The 20,891-nt window shown below is 42.8% G+C and overlaps 1 protein-coding gene across 4 annotated transcripts in view; it reads left to right on the top strand.

The window, feature by feature from the left end:
- The window catches only part of CYFIP1 (cytoplasmic FMR1 interacting protein 1), a 118,321-nt gene that overhangs the window by 59,333 nt on the left and 38,097 nt on the right, over positions 1 to 20,891 (top strand). For all 4 annotated transcript variants that reach the window (XM_081831459.1, XM_081831460.1, XM_081831461.1 and 1 more), the window contains 11 exons: positions 1,727 to 1,849; positions 2,660 to 2,785; positions 8,939 to 9,105; positions 10,364 to 10,511; positions 11,761 to 11,914; positions 12,943 to 13,099; positions 14,545 to 14,641; positions 16,236 to 16,312; positions 16,420 to 16,528; positions 17,908 to 18,027; positions 20,331 to 20,530. In XM_081831459.1, the coding sequence (XP_081687585.1) occupies positions 1,727 to 1,849; positions 2,660 to 2,785; positions 8,939 to 9,105; positions 10,364 to 10,511; positions 11,761 to 11,914; positions 12,943 to 13,099; positions 14,545 to 14,641; positions 16,236 to 16,312; positions 16,420 to 16,528; positions 17,908 to 18,027; positions 20,331 to 20,530 (1,478 nt within the window). The remainder of the gene's footprint in view (positions 1 to 1,726; positions 1,850 to 2,659; positions 2,786 to 8,938; positions 9,106 to 10,363; positions 10,512 to 11,760; positions 11,915 to 12,942; positions 13,100 to 14,544; positions 14,642 to 16,235; positions 16,313 to 16,419; positions 16,529 to 17,907; positions 18,028 to 20,330; positions 20,531 to 20,891) is intronic.

Consider the following 20,891-nt stretch of genomic DNA (forward strand, 5'->3'; position numbering starts at 1 on the left):
ACAGCTGAGCCTTGCTCTGCAGTGTGATTCCTTCAGGAGAGACAGGTCAGAGCTGGATTCCGTTGCTACGTGTATCAGTTTTTCAAATAATTGATCCTCTAGCATCATCTAAGGTGGCAAGCTTTTTGGAGTCCCGTTTTGAAGTTAATCTACTTCAGTTTCCATCTTTTTCCCCCTTTCAAGCTGAGAATCCTGGTTCTTAATGACTACAGCATATTTTGACTTGATGTCTTAGTATACACTTAGCAGTCTTAAAATAGCAATACTAACACTGCTAATAACAATATAATTATTAGAAACAATATAATTATATATTGTAATATATAACGTTACAGTATTATAATGACAATATAATTACTAAAAGTTGTTTTAAGATTTATTTTTTAAGTTAATTTTGCCCTTAAATTTTCTCCCTCCAGGGATAGAGATCAAATCATTGGGCTTGCTTTCTCTTTCTTTGCCCCTTCCCTTCCCCTCTCCCTTTCCCTTTCCCCTTCCCTCTTCCCTTCCCTCTTCCCTCTTCCCTTCCTTTAAATCATTGTTTTTCAGAGTCACTTGAAGTGGTTTGTTTTGTGTTGGTCTCAGCCTATAGTGATAGTGATGCCTGAAGGACTCCCCTATCTTCGGCAGCCCCGTAGACGTTTCCCTAAGTGGAGCCAATACTGTAGCTGCACATGGCCCTGTGGTTCTTATTATGCTTGCAAGATGTACCTCAGCAATAACCATCAGGGAATTTTGAGAAAAGAAGGATTATTACTTACACATTCTGGAAGGCACATGGCATGCCTGGAGCCACAAAGTGAAGTGACAGGTAGAGAAGGAGTGTGGATCTGAGACTCTGCCTTTATTGGGGCCCAGGGTGGGGTACCTAGGATTTCATGGGTTTACTCTTTATTGGCAAATTTCAAACATAAGAGCAGGAATTAGGGCATTAAAGTGGGGTCACACAAGTGATAAGTTACTAGGTCACCCAGAGCTTTCTAAGAGGGGAGCTTCATAAATGGAGCTGCCTGGCTCTTTATCTACTTGTATAGCTGGTACTGTGTTTTAGATGGATGTCCTTGAAATGGATGCCTCCATTTGGCATCCAGTGGCAATCAAAAGCTTAATGCCAGGCACTTACACTGTAATCAAAAAAGCTTGTCAGGTACCTGCACTACATTGTTCCTCTGTGCGGTCATGAACCCAATTCTGTACACACTTTAATTCATGCTTTCATCTTGCTTTTGAGTTTTAGGGATTGCTTGTGTCCCATAACTTAATTTTCTGTCATAATTCCATTACATGTTTATGTGGTTCCAAAGTCAGATGTACAAAAGGAGGTATATTCAGAGAAGTCTGCCTTCCTCCCCACCCTATGCCTTCCTGCCCTTTAGGTAACCATTCTTAAATATAAGTTTTCATTTTTTGATATAAGCAGATGCACATGATGTGCATGTTTTTCTTTATTAGCTAAGTAGACGCCTAACTGTGCACATGGTTCTGTTAACACCATGTCCTAGAGATGCCTCCAGCACCGTCTGCAGAGGTGTTCTTCTTTGAGAGCTGCAGAATGTCCACTGTCCGGGCTCTGCTGCGGTAAAGGGTCCTGTGCCCCCATCATTTCATCATTTTACAAATGCACCTTTCCTGTAGATTCCTAGTGGATTTGCTAGGTCCTGGGGAAATGCCTAACTGGTTTTTCTAGATAATGGGGTGACTTCTTGCTGTTCCTGTGGTGCTCTAGGTTGTCACAGGGTCGGGCCGCCAGGAGGCTCAGAAGACAGACGCTGAGTACCGGAAGCTGTTTGACCTGGCCCTGCAGGGCCTGCAGCTGCTGTCACAGTGGAGTGCTCATGTGATGGAAGTGGTAGGCACTCTGTACTTGCTTTTGTCCGCAAATGCCGACATCTGAAAGAACGTCTACCCCTGGTTGGTTAGAAGTGCTTTTCTTCCCAAAATCACCCAAGAAATTGACTAAATGATATTTTTTCTGCATTAACTTTGGTCTTTGGATCAAGAACAAATTGGCTTTTTATCTTTGATCCTAGAAATAAAAATCTCTATCACTATAAATGTTTCTTAGATGGCTCAAAGTACATTTCATTTATGTGTGTTACAAATAAAAAGGGCCTCATCTTTTAAAACATACATACCTTTATGATGATTTTTAATTCTCATTTTTAAAAAATGTTTGCTCTGTGGAGTTCCAGCCATCGGTTTCTTTTGTTTAGCATTAGTAAAATAGTTTCTGATGCCATATGAAGATTTGGATACCTGTAAGTCATAGAAGATTTTTCCTTTTGTTGCTTATTTTGACCAGATAAAAATTGTTAAGTTGGATGAGTACGTGATCATTTGAAAGGCTGATTTTTTTTTTTTTTTTTTTTTAATGAAGAAAATACCTAGTCTTAAGATATTCAACACAATAGATCCAGGACATTTTACCTTATGTATTTCTTAAACCTGAAGTCACATGGCCAGAATGTCTTGCAGTTTTATGGGGATGGACTTGGTGTGTGAGTGTATGTGTGAGCATGCATGCATGTGTGTGATTTTCAGATACAGCTAACATTAGAAGGCTGGCCTGTGGTCGCTTCGGGGATAGTCATGTCAGTATGACCAGAACGTAAGCATTTTGCATTCAGTGTGGATGTCTCCCCCTTTCTGACCACACCAGTATTCATGGAAACTTGTGCACCCAACGGACAAGTACTCCAACAAGGACTGCCCGGACAATGCTGAGGAGTATGAGCGTGCCACCCGCTACAACTACACCAGCGAGGAGAAGTTTGCCCTGGTGGAGGTGCGCTTTGCTTTCTTTTCCTCCACAGCTCTGGCCTCAGACTGCCTTCCCATTCAAAGCAAAGGCAAAAACTTGAGTAAAATTGAATGCACAGTTTCATGTTGTCGCTTCTAACTGAGCCAGCAACGTGGCCTGCCGAAGTTAGTTTTTAAAACACTTCTGCCTCTGCTCTATCTCACTTTTGTTGTGGATCAAGTGACCATGCATGTATGAGTGTGTTTTTCTCCCTGTTCTTTTTTTTTTTTTAAAGATTTTATTTATTTATTTGAGAGAGAGAATGAGAGAGAGAGAGCACATGAGAGGGGGGAGGGTCAGAGGGAGAAGCAGACTCCCTGCTGAGCAGGGAGCCCGATGCGGGACTCGATCCAGGGACTCCAGGATCATGACCTGAGCCGAAGGCAGTCGCTTAACTAGCTGAGCCACCCAGGCGCCCTCTCCCTGTTCTAATCCATTGGTCAATTGGTCTGTCCTTGTTCTCATGCCCCTCTTTTTTTTTTTTTTTATTCATTCGAGACACAGAGATACAGAGAAAGAGAGAGAACATGAGCAGGGGGAGAAGCAGAGGGAGGGGGAGAAGCAGGCTCCCCGCAGAGCAGGGAGCCCGATGCAGGGCTTGATGCGGGGCTCAATCCCAGGACCCTGGGATCGTGACCTGAGCCGAAGGCAGATGCTTAACCATCTGAGCTACCCAGGCGCCCCTCATGCCCCTCTGTCTTACTTACTGTAGCTGGTCTGTGTCTGGTAAAGCAAGCTCTCTGTCTTCAAGAGTTCCTTGGTTATTCTTGCTGTTTGTATTTTCATATCAATTTTAGAATCATTTTTTTCATATCTCACAGTGAAACCTGTTGAAATTTTTTATGGGGATATGAATAAACCTATAGGTCATTTTAGGGAGAATTGATAAATTTAGAATAGTAAGCCTTTTATGAACATGGTCTATCCCTCCATTTATTGAGATTCTCTTTAATTTCTCTTATAATCTGTAAAACTCTTACACATCTTATGTTAGCTTTATTTCTAGGTATTTGATACTAGATGATAGGTTTTAAATTTTTTCTAAATGTTTATCATTGATATTTAGAATTAAAATTATTTTTTGTATTTTTTCTTATATCTGCCAACCTGTCTAAACTCATTTGTTAATTGTAACAAATTATCCATTGGATTTTCTACCAATATAATAATCATCTGAAAATGATGGCAGTTTTATTTATCCCAACTTTCCATTTTTATTTATTTTTTTAATCACAATGGATGGAACCCCTACTTGTTAAATAGGCATCCTTGTCTCGTTCCTCATCTCAAAGGGAAAGCTTTCAACATTTCACCATATAATGTGTTTGCTGTAGGTTTCTTTTTTTTTTTTTTAATTTTATTTATTTATTTGAGAGAGAGACAGACCACAAGCAGGGGGAGGGGCAGAAGAGGGAGAGGGAGAAGTAGACTCCCCACTGAGCAGGGACAGCCTGATGCCGGACTCAATCCCAGGACCCTGGGACCATGACCTGAGCCAAAGGCAGACGTGTCACTGACTGAGCCATCCAGGCGCCCCTCCTGCAGGTTTCTTATAGCCAACCTTCATCAGTAAGGAACTTGCCTTCCATTCTTGTTTACTAAGAGATTTTATTATGAGTTGATATTAATTCTATTAAACACTTTGTATCCACTGAGGTACTTCTGTGACTTTTCTCTTTTATTCCATTAATGTGGTGAATTTACATTGATTGTGAGGGTTTTTTCCCCCCACTTTTTTTTTTTTTTTAAATCAGGTTTGATGTTAAGGTAGCCTTGCATTCCTGGTATAAACTCAACTCAGTCATGACAGATTATCCTCTTTATATATTGTTGGATATAGTTTGCTAGTATTTTGCTTAGGATTTTTATATCAAACTTAATGAGTGAGAGTGTCTTTGCTATCACTTTTTTAAATAAACCTTGTATTGTAAAATATTTTTAGGTTGACAGAAAAATTGCAAAGATGATACAGTGAGTTCCTATATACCCCACACCCATTTTTCTTTATTGTTAACATTTCACATTAGTATTGTTATAATTAATAAACCAGTATTGGTACATTTTATTAACTAAAGTCCATACTTCATTCAGATTTCATCAGTCTTTCCATTATGTCTTAGTTCTGATCTAAGATCCCATATTACATTAAGTTATCATATCTCCTTAGGCTCCTCTGGGTTGTGAGTTTTTCAGACTTCCTTGTGTTGGATGACCTTGACAGATTTCAGGAGCACTGGTCAGGTATTTTGTAGAATGTTTCTCAGTTGGTATTTATGTGACTTTTTTTCATAATTAGACTGGAGTTACAGGTTTGGGGAAGGAGGACCACAGAGGTGAAGCATCATTTCCATCACATCACGTCAAGGGTACATACTGTCAACAAACTCATCACGGTTGGTGTCGACCTTGCTCACCTGGCCAAGGAAGTATTGTCAGGTTTCTCTATTAGGAAGTTACCCTACACCTTCCCTTCACCCCTGCTTTATCCTTTTCATAGTGTACTTTAGAGAAGGAAGTCACTGCACACAGCCCACACCTGTGTAGTGAGTAACATTACCTTTTTTTTTTTTTTAAGATTTTATTTATTTATTTGACACAGAGAGAGAGACAGCGAGAGAGGGAACACAAGCAGGGAGAGTGGGAGGGGAGAAGCAGGCTTCCTGCCGAGCAGGGAGCACGATGCGGGGCTCGATCCCAGGACCCTGGGATCATGACCTGAGCCGAAGGCAGATGCTTAACAACTGAGCCACCCAGGCGCCCCAACATTACTTTTTTATAACCTTCCATTCTAGTTTTCTGGATGCCGGCTTCATAAAACAACTCAGGGGTCTCCCTTCTTTTTTGTATTGTCTGGAGTGGTTTGTGTAAGGTTCATGTTACTTCTTTCAGTGTTTGCTAGCATTTACTGGTGAAGCTTTCCCTTTGTGGGATGGTTTTTGAAACATTCAGTTTCTTTACCATGTACATTTTCTATTTCTATTTGTATCAGTTTTGTTAAGTTGTATTTTCAGGGATGGTAAGTTATATTTTCAGGGAATTTTCAAAGAATCTTTTAAAATTTTCTAATATTTGTCAAAGTTTTTCATAAATTCTTTTTTTTTTTACACAGTATACAATTCACCTGTTTGAAGTATAAAAATTCAGTGCTTTTTTTTAATATATATATATATAATCACAGAGTTGTACAATCACAATCAAATTTAGGACATTTTTGTTATGTCAAAAAGAAACTTCACACCCATTAGCAGTCACCCCCAATTCTCCCCTCCCTTCAGCCCTAGGCAGCCACCAATCTGCTTTGTGACTCTGTAGATTTGCTTATTCTGAACACCTCATATAAATGAAGTCATACAATATGTGGCTGATTGTGATTGGCTTCTTTCACTGAACATCATGTTTTCAAGGTTCATACATGTATCAGTATTTTATTCTTTCCATTGCTGAATCCCATCCCATTGTATGGATGTATCACATTTTATTTATTTTTTAGCTGATTTTTTAGTTTGGGTGTTTCTACCTTTTCACTATTACAAATAATGCTGCTATTAACTTTTGTGTACTAGTTTTTGTATGGATGCATGTTTTCATTTCTTTTCAGGATACATCTAGTAGTAGAATTGCTGGGTCATATGATAACGCTGTTTAACATTTTGAGAGACTACCAGATGGGCTTTCCCAAGTGACAGCACTATTTTACATTCCTACCAACAGTGTATGAGGCTTCTGCTTTCTCTGAATCCTTGTCAACACTTGTTATTTTCTGTCATTTGATTCTAGCCATCCTACTACATGTGAAATGTATCTCATTATGATTTTGATTTGCATTTTTGTAACAACTAATGATGCTGAGCGTATTTTCATTTGCTTCTTGGCAATTTATATATCTTTGGAGAAATGTTTATTCAGATTCTTTGTCCATTTTTTAATTGGATTATTTATCTTATTGAGTTCTTTATATATTCTAGATAAGAGTTCCTTAGCAGACATACGACTTATATTCTTCCATTCTATGATTGTCTTTTTACTTTCCTGAGGGGTCCTTTGAAGCATAAAGTCTTTAATTTTTATAAAGTTCAGTTTACCTATTTTTTTTCTTTTGCTGCTTGTGCTTTTCATATTATATCTAAGAAACCATTTCCCAACCCAAGTCATGAAGATTTACTCTTATGTTTTCTTCTAAGAATTCTATAGTTTTGCCTCTTAAATTTAAATGTGTGATACATTCTGAGTTAATTTTTTAGTATGGTGTGAGGTAGGGGTCATGTTAGAGATTCCTAAAACTGCTCTCAGGCTTGATTTGCTAGGACTCACAGGGCTGAGTAGCTGTTCTACTCAAGGTTATCATTTATTACAGTGAAAGGAGACAGATTTAGATCAGCAAAAGGCAGCTGGGTGAAGTCCAGGAGAAACCAGGTACGAACTTCTGGGTACCTCCTACTAGCGCACTTGTGCGGGATGTGCTTCTTTTTCCCAGCAGAGATGGGTGACAACATGTGGAAAGCGTTGCCAACTAGGGAAGCTTACCCAAGATCTTAGCGTCCAGGTTTGTTTGGGGGGTCAGTAGTGTCGGCATGCAACACACCTTCGTGATTGACCTTGGCTACTCAGGTTCCAGACTCCCAGTACAGACATAGGTGTTCACCATCATGACATTGTTGGCGTAGACCGTCTCGTCACGCTGGTACTGCAGTGGCCCAGAGCCTTGGGTGAACACAGACATTCTTTTCAGGCAGACTATTCCCAGGGCTCAAGGCTCAGTTCCTAGGAGTTGGCCACGGGCCAGTCCTGAAAACAGGCCTTTCCTGGGAATCTGGAGGGTTTGATCATCCCAGGCATCACCAGTTAACCCTTTCCTGCACAGGAGACCAATTTCATTGTTTTGCATGTGGGTACTGTTTGTTGAAAAGATAATATTTCTCTGTTGAATTGTTTTCACACACTTGTTGAAAATCAGTTAACTGTAAACATGAAGATTTATTTCTGAGCTCTGTTTCTATTCCATTGATCTGTATGTTTGTCCTGTGCTGATACAGTCACGTGATCTCTTAATATCTGTAAACTGTGTGATAATGCCCCCCCTTTTCATTCTTAATGCTCGTAGTTCGTGCCTTGTCTGTGTTTTTCTTGATTAGTCCTGCGGGAAAGTTGTCAAATCTGTTATTTATTTACTTATTTTTTTAAACAGCTTTATCTTTGTTGATCACCTTCTATGATTTGCTTGTTTTCTGTTTTGTTAATTTTTACTTGTCAGTATTTATTTCCCTCTAGTTTGGGGGGGCGTGTATTTTCCTATGCTTTTTACAGATTTATGATTGAATGTTAGATTATTATTGTCAGACTTTTTGTTTCCTGAGATTTTCCTCTAAAGCTCCAAATTTACTTTTTAGCGTAACTTTTCCTACATCCCATAAATTTGAATTTATAGTATTTTCATTTTCATTCAGGTTGATTTGAATTTGAATTCTGTTCGGTTTGAATTTGAATTGGGACATTTGCTTTTTTTTTCATAGAAATTTCCTTTTTCTTCCCCTCATTAGAGAACCATCCAACCAATTCCTAAAGCAGACAAATAGAATACACGAGTGTGCCTTGAGGGCATTATAGTGTCTGTGATGCTGTCACAGACATGAACTTTAAGCATTTTAGTGTATTTCCTTCCAGACCTTCTCATGCATATTAATTCAGCATGCTGTTACTGTTTAACAGATGGGATTTGGGCTATAACTTCTTTTTTCTTTTCCAGCTAATAACATATTCGCTTTCATGAATCTGTTTTAGTCTTTATCCTTTAAAGTCCTTCACAGGGAGTATGCCCTTATGCATTTGGGAGTGTTCTGAGTGAGTTACCAAACACCCCTGTTAGCTCATGCCAAGCCAAGCAAATCCATCCCTGTCCTCAAGGCGCTCATGGTCTAATGGAGTCAGACCCAGGCACAGGCACAGCTGCTGGATTAGAGCTGAGCTCACTGCTCTTGGGAAGAACTACAGGGCAGCAGCTTCAGAGCAAAAACATGGGAGGCCAGGGAGAGGTGCTGTGCACTAGAAAGAGGCAGCTTCCAGGTGCAACTTGGTGTCACCTAAGAAGGAGCCATCTCCTGTCACTGTCCACCACACTGAAAGTTGTGTGTCCCCCTGCAGGTGATCGCCATGATCAAAGGTCTGCAGGTGCTGATGGGCAGGATGGAGAGTGTGTTCAACCATGCCATCCGGCACACCGTCTATGCTGCACTGCAGGACTTTTCCCAGGTTACTCTCCGGGAGCCACTCAGGCAGGCCATCAAGAAGAAGAAGAACGTCATCCAGAGGTCAGCCTCAGTGTGATACCTCCCTGTGAGCTCAGAGTCCGAAGTTGTAGAATCAGCTTAGGTTTGAACAACTGTATAGTTAGATTTTCATAAATACGCTCAGTGCATCTATCTTCAACCTCCAGATGCCCTTCTGGTGAATTTCCTCTAAATGTAATGCGATGGGTCCAATTACTCACCTGAGCAATGTATAATAAATCGACTACAGAATGTCTGAGTATTGGGGACGCAGAGATAAGGGTGTGTTTATCTTGGGGCAGGAGAGTGTCTCAAAATCTTTTTGATGATTCTGATCACCAGGCTTGTGGGGACAGGAAGCCCAGCATCACATTTCCCATCTCAAAGTGTGTCGTCTTCAGTATCTTTGCTTCTGTTCCTTTTGGCTTGTCCTACAAATTGGTCAGAGACTAACACAGATATTGCAGAGATCCTGTAGCAATCTTGAGCAGTTTTCTCTTAATATTTAGCCTTTTAAAGTTGTCTTTCAGAGACATCTATGTAAAATGAAGTTTACTGGGGCTCACAAGTATATTGATTTCATTTTTTTGCTTATAAATTATAAATTGATGTGTTTGACACCTGGCTTGGTTTCACTTTTAGCATTAATAAAATGTGATACTGTGAGTCTTCCCATTTTGCTCACGTTTGCCATAATGGGAGGCTCACCACATGGGCAATGTGAAGTATAGTCTAAGAGTAACTCAGGTTTTAGCCAGAACTTTCCCCATGAGGTAATAGGATAGGCACATGGGTACATCTACCAAGTGGTTGCCTGTGGTGGGGGAGGGGAGTCTCCATATGGTGGAGCCCTGTTGGGGATGGGAACATGTTCCAAATGTGTCTGAGACATAGGCCCAGTCCCTACAGTTGTGTTGGTGACATGTTCCTGTTAGAAATCAGGAAATCAGCCAAGGGAGGTTGAGTTTCAGCTCCCTGGGTGGATATTTGTGGTCTGTCCCCTTCCGCCTTTTGCATGACTCAGTGTTCAGGAAATAAAACATCACTTCCAGGTTAATTGATGCAAACTGCAGCTAAGTCAGATCTTCTGGAGCTGGTAATGTCCCCCAGAAAATGATCTATTCAAAATTTCGCTTTGAACTGGTCCATTACCACGTCCCCCACTGCCCCCAAAGGAAATCACATGTGAGAGTTGGCTGTCCTGAGAGGTATGTGTTAGGTGAGGCGATGCTGTGATTTTTAAAAGTCCTGAGGGTGTCAGCACTCTGTGCCTCACTGATGACTTGGTGGGGCTGTTCAGTGTCCTGCAGGCCATCAGGAAGACCGTGTGCGACTGGGAGACTGGGCATGAGCCCTTCAATGACCCAGCCCTGCGGGGCGAGAAGGACCCCAAGAGCGGCTTCGACATCAAAGTACCCCGGCGTGCTGTAGGACCCTCCAGCACTCAGGTTCTCATCCTCCCTGTTCACCTGCTCCACCTGTTCCCCTGAGTGGGCTAACCCTGAGCTGAGGGTTGGTAAGCAAGGCCAGGAGTAAAATGACATAACCACTGTCTGCTCAAGATGATCAAATATTGCCTGTGCCTTTTCTGCTCCTCTGTTTCCTGCCCAAGTGAATCTGGAGCATTTTGCCAAGACATCCTTGTGATTCTCGGATTTGGTCATTTGCATGCAGAATTTAATTTGACTGCATCGACTCCATTGCAAAAATGTGGGTGAAAGTCTGTGTGTCTGTATTTACGCTGTGTTTCCTGGTGGGTGTTTAAATGTATGGTTATACTTTTTATGTTGGGACTAAAAATGATCGTTCCTGAAGATAAAACTTTTAGAAATTTAAGAATGTAGCTTTTTTGTGTCCCTGGTCTTAAGCCACCACTGCTGTTTTCTCTCCTGGCATGCTCAACCCTCTGCCCCCCAAAAGCAGCTTTCTTCTGACTCTCATACCTGATTTAATATGTCCTTCTGCTTTTCTCTTCCCATTTTGGGACTTAGTATTGTTTACTCATTGTTCTTCTCTTGGGGGCTTTTTATAATCTCTTCTGCCAGTCTTGCAGAGAACTACCAGCAAAGCACATTGTTGGCTCTCTGTGAAACTTCTCAAATATCTGGGAGGAAGGCATTTGGCCCATTTAAGGAGGACACTTGTCCTGGGTCTGTCCAATGTGCATGCACCCTCCCCACCCTCCATTCCCATGTGTGTCTCCCCACCCCATGATGTGTGTGTCCTGTGACTAACGGCTCTCTCCCACCTCTCCCCCCACATCTGTCCGTGTCTAGCTCTACCTGGTGCGCACCATGGCGGAGTCCTTGAGCTCTGCTGAGCTGCTGAGGCAGCTCAAGTCTTTGGGCATGGAAAGACTCTTGCATGTGGTAAACGCGTTTCTGAGGCAGTCCTACACCTATCCGCCTCTTTTAAACTTTGGTGGTAAGACATCATTTGTTTTTCTTGTTGATGTTTATGGCACGGAGGTGAACTGCTCCGCAACAGATTCTTTCTCCCAGGCAGCACCAACTTGGCTACTTAGATGGGTGCCCAGACCCACTTTGAGGAGCTGGTGTAGTGCTAGGCTTACCGCTCCAGCCTGGCTCTGGTCAGGGCATAGCGGAGTAGTCTTCCTCTTGTGGTTTATCTGAGTTTGGTGTAACTAATGTACCATGTATATTTTCTCCCCCACAAATGTTTCCTTGGATAATGCAGCTTTACATGGTGAGAACCATGCTAGAGTCCCTCATTGCAGACAAAAGTGGTTCCAAGAAAACCTTGAGAAGTAGCCTTGAGGGGCCCACCATATTGGACATAGAAAAATTTCATCGAGAGTCATTCTTCTACACTCACTTGATAAATTTCAGTGGTAAGAGATACTGCTGACCAGCGTCTGGCCCAGCATGTTCTAACACTGCTAACACCGTCTAGAATGCTTCTGCTGACCATCCCCTGCTGTGGTCCCCTCAAACACCCAGACGGTGACCTGTGTTGTAACCTTTGTGATATTCCCTCACCTGTCGCTTTAAATGCACGGACAGCCAGGGGCCCCCTCCATGTGCCGTGGACCTTAGGATGAGGGCCATGGGCCTGTGGCTGGCTGGCTCTATGACTTGAATGCAGTCTTTGTAACCCATATGAGGTCAGAAACACAGACAAATGTAATCTGTCATGTGGCTTGAGAACAAGATAGTGATAAGTATCAGAAACAGCCCCCACGAGCAGTGACGTGTGGAAGGTGGCAGTCACCTTGACCAGGGTGCTGGGTGGATACCCTTGTCATTGTGGAGTCCATGTTTACTTTGGTGCTGCAGCAGCTTGCTCAGAGCAGGAAGCCTCTATCTTGGCTGCAGGTGCTGCCGGTTTGGAGTAAATAGCAAGGCTTTTGTTTTTCACTTGTCAAATGATGGACACTTTTTTTTTCCATTTGTTTCTATTTTACATTAGATAAACTTGTACTGAATATGCATGTAATGCTGTATCTTTATCCTAAGTAAAATAAAATAACATGGTTTTTATTTTTCCTTTTAAAAAGGACATTTTTTCCCCCTCCCAATCCCTCAAAGAAGCTCATAGCGTTGACAAGGTTCCATTGGCGGGTGGTGGTGTCCATGCCAGACCAGCAGGGGAAAGATGCTGACTCTGCTCTTTTTGTGAGAGAGAACGTGCACGGTCTAGGGTGGCTTTGCTTGCAGCCACATCGTGGATGTCTCATCTCTAGTGTGAGGTGCCGTGTCACCCCCACCCCCCACCCCCCGCTCACGTCCACTCCCGCATGGCTCGGGGCTGAGATTGAAGAAGCCGGCACCTCGCACATGCCTCTCCTTGTCCTAGATTGTCCTGCTGAGTTTTTTCTGCTTGCAGAAGATTAACATGATATCATTTGAATCCTTCAAGAAACACTCCAGCAGTGCTGTGACCTTTCACAGTTGTGGTTCCGAGAGTTCTTTCTGGAACTGACAATGGGCAGGAGGATCCAGTTCCCTATCGAGATGTCCATGCCCTGGATCCTGACGGACCACATCCTGGAGACCAAGGAGGCGTCAATGATGGAGTGAGTACCCTGTGGCCGTGTCTTAGCTCTTTGTGATGACCAGGGTCCTTGGTGGCATTTGGGAGCTGGGAGATGGAGGAGGGGTTGGGCTGTTTTCAGCACTTCATTTGAAGTTGTCATACTTGGGGTAAGACTTCAGAGATTAATACAAGTAATGGGTTTCTTGGCTTTAGACTAAAATCAGGAACTCAGGCAGCAGAAGTCACTAAGTCCCACCGTGTCAGGTACTAGTGAGGCCCTGGGGGCTCAGCTAGGGTCAGCAAAAGGAGAGGTCGCCTAGCCTCTCATGTGGCACAGCCTCTGAACCAGATGAATTTGGGAGAGGAAGTATTAATTGAATAGCTTTCTTTTGAGGTCAGAGCTCAAGGCCAGGCTAGGGGGTGGGAGACTTTCAAAATAGGAGGTTCCTGCAGGTGAAGTAATAGGAAAGGGGTATGTCTTGTGAACAGACTGGGGACTGACCCAGCAGGTTCTTCGGCACACAGAGCAAATGTATCGCACCTTGTCTTTGCCTGTGCACATCAGTTCTTGTGTGGTGGTCAGGAGGATGGCCTTCCACTTTCTCTGGATGGCCGTAACCTCTGTTCTGCAGCACCAGAGAGGGGATGAGGAGCATGGAGATCTAATGCAGAGGCCTTGGCGCGCCTGTGTGTTGTGTCTTTGGAGTTGAGCTTGGCCCCATGGCTTACACAGCCTTCCTGCTGTGAGGTGGAAGCGGCCTTGTACCTCAGAGGGACCTTACCACTGGAGGAGACTGCTGGCTGCTGCCTTTTGTCCAAATACGGGGCTAGGGGAGAGGGGCTTTTGGCCATGCTGGACATGGTCGTGGTCAGCTGTGGGACCCAGGATCTTCATGTTTTTCTTATTAAGTCTGACAGTTCATTCTTAGAAATAAGAAAATAACTTGTTTTGTGGTTATAAAAAATACTGTATTCTGTGGTGGAAAACTTTGAAACATAAATAAGTGAGAAGATGCTGTTACAGGAAGCCTTTGTGGACCCGCCTGGGGCCCTGGGCATGGCCTTAGTAAGTATGTCCCATCCGTGGCATTGTCTGGCTTGGTCCATTAGGGCCCTCGGCAGGAACCCCATTTTGTGTCTGAAGTAAGAGATTGTTTTTCCTCATGTGAGAGGTCAACAATGAATGTTCAGGGGCGCCTGGGTGGCTCAGTCGTTGGGCATCTGCCTTCGGCTTGGGTCATGATCTCAGGGTCCTGGGATCGAGCCCCGCATCGGGCTCCCTGCTCGGCGGGAAGCCTGCTTCTCCCTCTCCCACGCCCCCTGCTGGGGTTCCCTCTCTCGCTGTGTCTCTCTCTGTCAAATAAATAAATAAAATCTTAAAAAACAAAACAAAACAATGAATGTTAAATTTCACCTGGAGTGTGGGATGTGAGAGCCAAGAAGCCCTGTGGGGAAGGCTGGGCTGACCGTTTGCCCCCTCTGCAGGTACGTCCTGTACTCCCTGGACCTGTACAATGACAGCGCACACTATGCCCTCACCAGGTTCAACAAGCAGTTTCTCTACGATGAAATTGAGGCAGAGGTGAGGGCCTAGGCACCTTTAACAAACTTTAATTTCCTTTTTCTCTGAGTATTAGAGGAAGCAAATTTTCTTTATAATACAAGGAGGTTTAAACAATAGAATGAAGCTTTGAAATAAACATTTTGGAGTGAACCCTTCTATCTGCATCTACACATGTGATGATTGGGGTCTTACAACATTAAGATTTGACTGCGTGTCATAAGCACCTCTGTATCCTCACCTGTCTTCTGTTATGAACACAATTTAAACCAACCCCTATTTTATTTCTTTCGTTTTAGCTTTTTTATTTTTGCGTATTGGAAGTGATGCTTTGATGAACTTCCTTGCACCTAATTTTTTAGCTGCGTTTGATTATTTTTTGAGGACAGATTCCTACAAGTGGAACTATTAAATCTGTGTACATGCAGCTAAGGAGATAAATCTTATTTTGTAGCTTAAGATTTAAGAGCATTTAACCTCAACAAATTGCATTGTGCATCTAGATGTTTTTCCTCCTCCCAGAGACACTAGAAAGTGCTTCTTCAGGGAGATATCATAGGCTCCTGGGCCATGTAGGGTAGGCATGTGGCAGAGACTGCAGGTCCTGGGGTGGTTCCCCTTTGAGCACATAGTGTCCTTATCAGAGTTCTGGGTGGGGAGGCTAACCCCATTTGCAAGGGAAGATACAGTTTTGGGGCTGGAGTCACAAGGCTGTATCCATCCTGTGTCTCCTGCCCGACCTCAGTGCCCAGAGCAGCCGGCCATGTTCCAGGGGAGGCCACATGCGGCCCCTAGGACACACAGCCCCGTGGCAGGAGCAGAACCCAAATGCAGTGCATATTAACCACTGGGAACACATGTTGAAGAGAGACTTTTTCATATTCCTTTGCCTTTAAGAGACAGGGAGCATTTTTCTCCATCAGTAAGAGAGGTTCTGATAGAATTTTCAGTGGCTGTGTAGTAGTCACTCCTGGCCACACCAGGATATATTTAATCTGTTGTTTTTGGACAATGAGGTTGTTTCTTGTTTCTCTTTTCTAATAAGAGAGCCTTTGTTAGTTGCCTTGACAAAAGATTTTCTTTTAACTTTATATTCCCAGAACGTATTCATTTTATAACTGGAAGTTTGAACATTTTGACCACTTTCACCCATTTTGCCCATCCCTACCTACCCCTGCCTCTGGAACCACCAGTCTGTTCTCTATGCATTTGTTTTGTTGTTGTTGTTGTTTTTAAGATTCCACATATAAGTGAGATTGTACAGTATTTGTCTTTGACTTATTTCAGTGAGCATAATGCCCTCAGGGTCCATCCATGTAGTTGCAAATGGCAGGATTTCCTTTTTTATGACTGAATGATATTCGTGTGTGTGTGTCACAGTTCTGTATATGTTTATCCATCAGTGGACGCTTAGGTTGCTTCCATGTCTTGGCTCTTGTAAATAATGCTCCAGTAAACATGGGGATGCATATATTTTTTCAAGTTAGTATTTTCAGTTTTTTTGGTTAAATACCTAGAAATGGAATTTGGTGGATCAAAATGTTTTTTTTTTTTTTAATTGTCTTATTTGATCTTTAGGAAATAAAAATCTAATATATGCTTTCTTTTTCTTCAGGTGAATCTATGCTTTGACCAATTTGTTTATAAGCTGGCAGACCAGATATTTGCATATTATAAAGTTATGGCAGGAAGGTGAGTATATGGTTTATGATTGGGACATGAAATCTTGGTTAACTTGATCTCACATTTCCATTAAAATTCACAGAATATGAGAAATGTCTTCTCTTCTTCCATACTAGTTTGCTTCTTGATAAACGTTTACGATCAGAATGCAAGAATCAGGGGGCAACGATTCATCTCCCGCCATCTAACCGCTATGAGACACTGCTTAAGCAGAGGCATGTGCAGGTGAGTCAGACCTCTCCAGGGCATGGTGAGGCAGGGAGCTGGCATTGGAATGGTGAGGTTTTCTTAGAGTTCACTGGGTTTTAATAGGTGTCAGTATGTTCTGTGACTGTGGCCACATCCTTATAAGGTGTTGAAATTTTTTTTTTTAAAGATTTTATTTATTTATTCATCAGAGAGAGAGACAATGAGAGAGGGAACACAAGCAGGGGGAGTGGAGAGGGAGAAGCAGGCTTCCTGTGGAGCAGGGAGCCCGATGTGGGGCTCAATCCCAGGACCCTGGGATCATGACCTGAGCAGAAGGCAGACGCTTAACAACTGAGCCACCCAGGCGCCCCGAAGTGTTGATATTTTAAAAACAATTTCTTGTGGATACCCTGAAACCCAAGGGAAGACTTGCAGCACTCTGCACCCCGCCCTGCTCTGGCTCCCAGGGGAAGGCATGGCCCCAGAGAGCTTGGGTCCTCTCCAAGAGCCCCAAAGTTAGAACTTTTTAAAAGAATGAAGGTGAGAAACATTTGTCAGCTGAGTGTTAAAGAGGAGCTTTTTCTTGGCCAGCACAAAGAATAAAAAGTACAGTGCTTATTTTTTGTTTCCTTACAAACTATATATATGTCATAAATTAGGAAAATACAGAAAACTATAAGGAAAATTCCATTTAATTCTCAGATAATCACCATTCATATTTTGAGACATTTCCACCAGGATTTTGTCCATATTTTTGTTACTGAAATGATATTGATGGACACGTATATTGTTAGGACTGAAATAGGGAATAATTTTCTCTTACTCATTGTTGTAACACTGTGGAGGTTAGGCATGCACAGCCTGCTCTGTGGTGGCAGATGGTCCTGAACAGCTTTATGAGGGGCGTCCTCAGTGACAAACCCAGATTCTCCAGGGTGTTTGGTGAAACTTGGGGTTTCTGTCCATGACATAAGTATAAGTTCAATGCAAAGGATGATAATATGAAAGTCCTTTATGGTTTTGACTTGTAGAAATTTCCACTCCAGGAAAGTAGGGTATTTGATCATGACATCTATATATATTATTTGATCTAAAATGTTTACATTTTGTATATTATTTGTTTGCCTCATCTTTTGGAATTGGATTCTGGGAGAATATATATATTCTCTATATATATATATATAAATTTTTTTTTTTTTAAGATTTTATTTATTTGAGAGAGAGAGAGAGAACACGAGCCAGGGGAGGGGCAGAGAAGCAGACTCCCCACTGAGCAGGGAGCCCAACATGGGACTCGATCCCAGGACTCTGGGATCATGACCTGAGCCGAAGGCAGACGCTTAACCGACTGAGCCACCCAGGCGCCCTTGTTTGTTTTTTATTGTTCATTCTTTTTTCCTTTCTCCATCTTCCAGCTCCTAGGCAGATCCATAGACCTTAATCGCCTGATTACTCAGCGTGTCTCAGCAGCCATGTATAAGTCTCTGGAACTGGCTATTGGACGATTTGAAAGTGAAGACCTGACATCAGTAGTTGTAAGTGTAAGAACCTTTTGTCAGGTTCAGCAGATTTGTGGAAAACTGATTACAAGGATTGGAGCTAATTTTAATTTTATCCTTACTGATAAATTGAACCAGTAGTAGGTTCAGTTTTTGCATAGGAATCAAAAGGTATGCACTGATCAAGCATGGCCTATCCTATCGTTTTTTTAGTGTCTGCTCTTAGTAGTCACAATTCTAAATTGGCTTCAAAGAAGTAATCCTAACCTTGAATAAGTTACACCTAACTATGGCAAGAGAATAAAAGAAGGAAAATTTTAAAAATCAAAAAGAACACAGAAAAAGTATTTGAAAAAAATGATACAGAAGATAGACAATGAAGATCTAACAAACATAGAGCGAACATACATATCATAGAGAAAAACATAGGGAACATACAAATATCATAGAGAAAAACCAAAGCAACAGGGTGGAACAAATATTAAAAGTTGTATTTCAAGAAAACATTGATAGAATTTAAGACATGCTTTTATGAACAATAGTCAAACTACGGAGAGAGCCCAAATGTCCATTGACTGATGAATGGATAAAGAAGATGTGGTCTGAATTCACAATGGAATATTACTCAGCCATCAAAAAAATATGAAATCTTGTCATTTGCAGTGATGTGGATGGAGCTATAGTATATTATACTAAGTGAAATAAGTCAGAGAAAGACAAATGCCATATGATCTCACTCATACGTGGAATTTAAGGCAGAAAATAGATGAACATATAGGAAGGGGGAAAAGAAAAAAAGGAGAGATGGAAACAAACCATGAGAGACTCAACGATAGAGAACAAACTGAGGGTTAATGGAGGGACGTGGGTGGGCGATGGGCTAGATGGGTGATGGGCGTTAAGGAGGGTACTTGTTAGGATGAGTACTGGTGTTGTATGCAGGTGATGAATCACTGAATTCTACTCCAGAAACCAATATTGCACCATATGTTAACCACCTAAAATTTATTTTTAAATTTTTTTTTTTTAAAGATTTTATTTATTTATTTGACAAAGAGAAAGATGGTGAGAGAGGGAACACAAGCAGGGGGAGTGGGAGAGGGAGAAGTGGGCTTCCCGCCGATCAGAGAGCCCGATGCAGGGCTCGATCCCAGGACCCTGGGATCATGACCTGAGCTGAAGGCAGATGCTTAACGACTGAGCCACCCAGGTGCCCCAACCACCTAAAATTTAAGTGAAAAGAATTTATATATTAAAAAAATTAAGACATGCTATAAAATATATATTAAAAGCCTATGGTGTCTGCCTGGGAAAACTGACCCGAAGTAGCCAATACCAAGGAATAGTGCAGTAAATGTATTAGACTTTAAAGGAAAAGAAAAAATCCTCTGGATATCTGAGCAGAATGATCGGAGAAAGAAAATTTGTCCTCAGAGCTTTGCCCATAGCAATTCATGCCAGAAGCCAAGGAAAGGAAGTATGAATTAAGGATTTTGTGCCAAGCCAAATAGATCTTCCAAGAGTGAAGTCTGCAGACAAATGGTAGTGAAGATGTAAGAACTCAGGGAAGATTGTTCATTCCTAGAGATGCAGCTTTGGGTAGAACAAGAGAAGCCTCAGTGAGCGGTGGGCATGAACAACTCAGGTTTGTGCATCTCCACATAGGATGAGCAGTGCTCCTCATATTCTTCCACAGAATTGTATTATTGACATGGATATCTTACATTCTTTGTCTTCATACTTGATTTTTTAAATCTGGTGTGTAACTCACATGCACAGTGCACCTCAGTTTGGACCAGCCACATTCTCATTGCCTTATGTGGCCACTGGATGCTGCAGTAGATAGCATAGACCTAGGCATCTTTATGAGCAAACTCTGAAAGCTTGGAAGGCCATCTGCTGACTGCTACATAGCTGTGCTTTTGAATAATGCCAGGCACGTTAGGCTGACTCAGGCTAATGCCTGAGGACCCAGTACTCCAGCAAGGGTGGGGTGGGCTGGGCCCCGTGGGTGGTTGGAGGCCAGTGGGGGGTCAATGCGGAGGTGACCTCATTGGAGAAAGAATGATGGCCCTGTGGGGGTGACCGCAGTAAGGAGGGCTATTTCAAAGCAGTGGAGAGGACATAATGAATTTAGGTGTAAGAAGCAAGCTCCTGTGGCCTCCTAGACCCCCACTGTGTGTATTCTTGGCCTAGCACACCAGCCTCACCTCTGTGTGTCCTGCTGCCTTCTCCCCACTCTGCCCTGCCCCCAACCATGGCACTGCCCATGTGGGGAATCAAGGCCACTGTGCTGGGCCCATTGCTGTCCTCACACCCCTGTCTTTGTGGTCCTGTAGGAGTTGGATGGCCTTTTGGAAATCAACCGCATGACCCACAAGCTGCTAAGCAGGTACCTGACACTGGACAGCTTTGATGCCATGTTCCGGGAGGCCAACCACAATGTGTCAGCGCCCTATGGGAGAATCACCCTCCATGTCTTCTGGGAACTCAACTATGACTTCCTGCCCAACTACTGCTACAATGGCTCCACCAACCGGTGAGTGTGCCCCCTCATGGATGGTTCTGGATGCCCTTGCCAAAGGGTTCTTGAATGGGATGATCTCAGGGTCTCCACCTTGTCCACTAGGTTGCTGACTCCTCCCCTGTTCCCTATCATTTCTCATGTCCAGGTATTCAGGCCCTCCCAGTCTCCTCTTTTTGCAAGTGTAGCCCTAGACCAGCCCCTGGGCATGTCTTACAGCTTTGCATGTGGAAACTGCACAGCAGGCTGGGGTTCCTGTCTGGGGCACTTGCTTGTAGCTCAGAGCTTGAGCTCATGGTGCATGTGGACACCAGCTACAGGGTCTGTATCACATACACAGTTGTAAGTCTGCCTGATGTTGGGATGTAGTCACTGA

This window comes from Leptonychotes weddellii, chromosome 9 (assembly GCF_054177405.1).
Source record: "Leptonychotes weddellii isolate Sample4059 chromosome 9, ASM5417740v2, whole genome shotgun sequence".
In the NCBI taxonomy this organism is placed as follows: domain Eukaryota; kingdom Metazoa; phylum Chordata; class Mammalia; order Carnivora; family Phocidae; genus Leptonychotes; species Leptonychotes weddellii.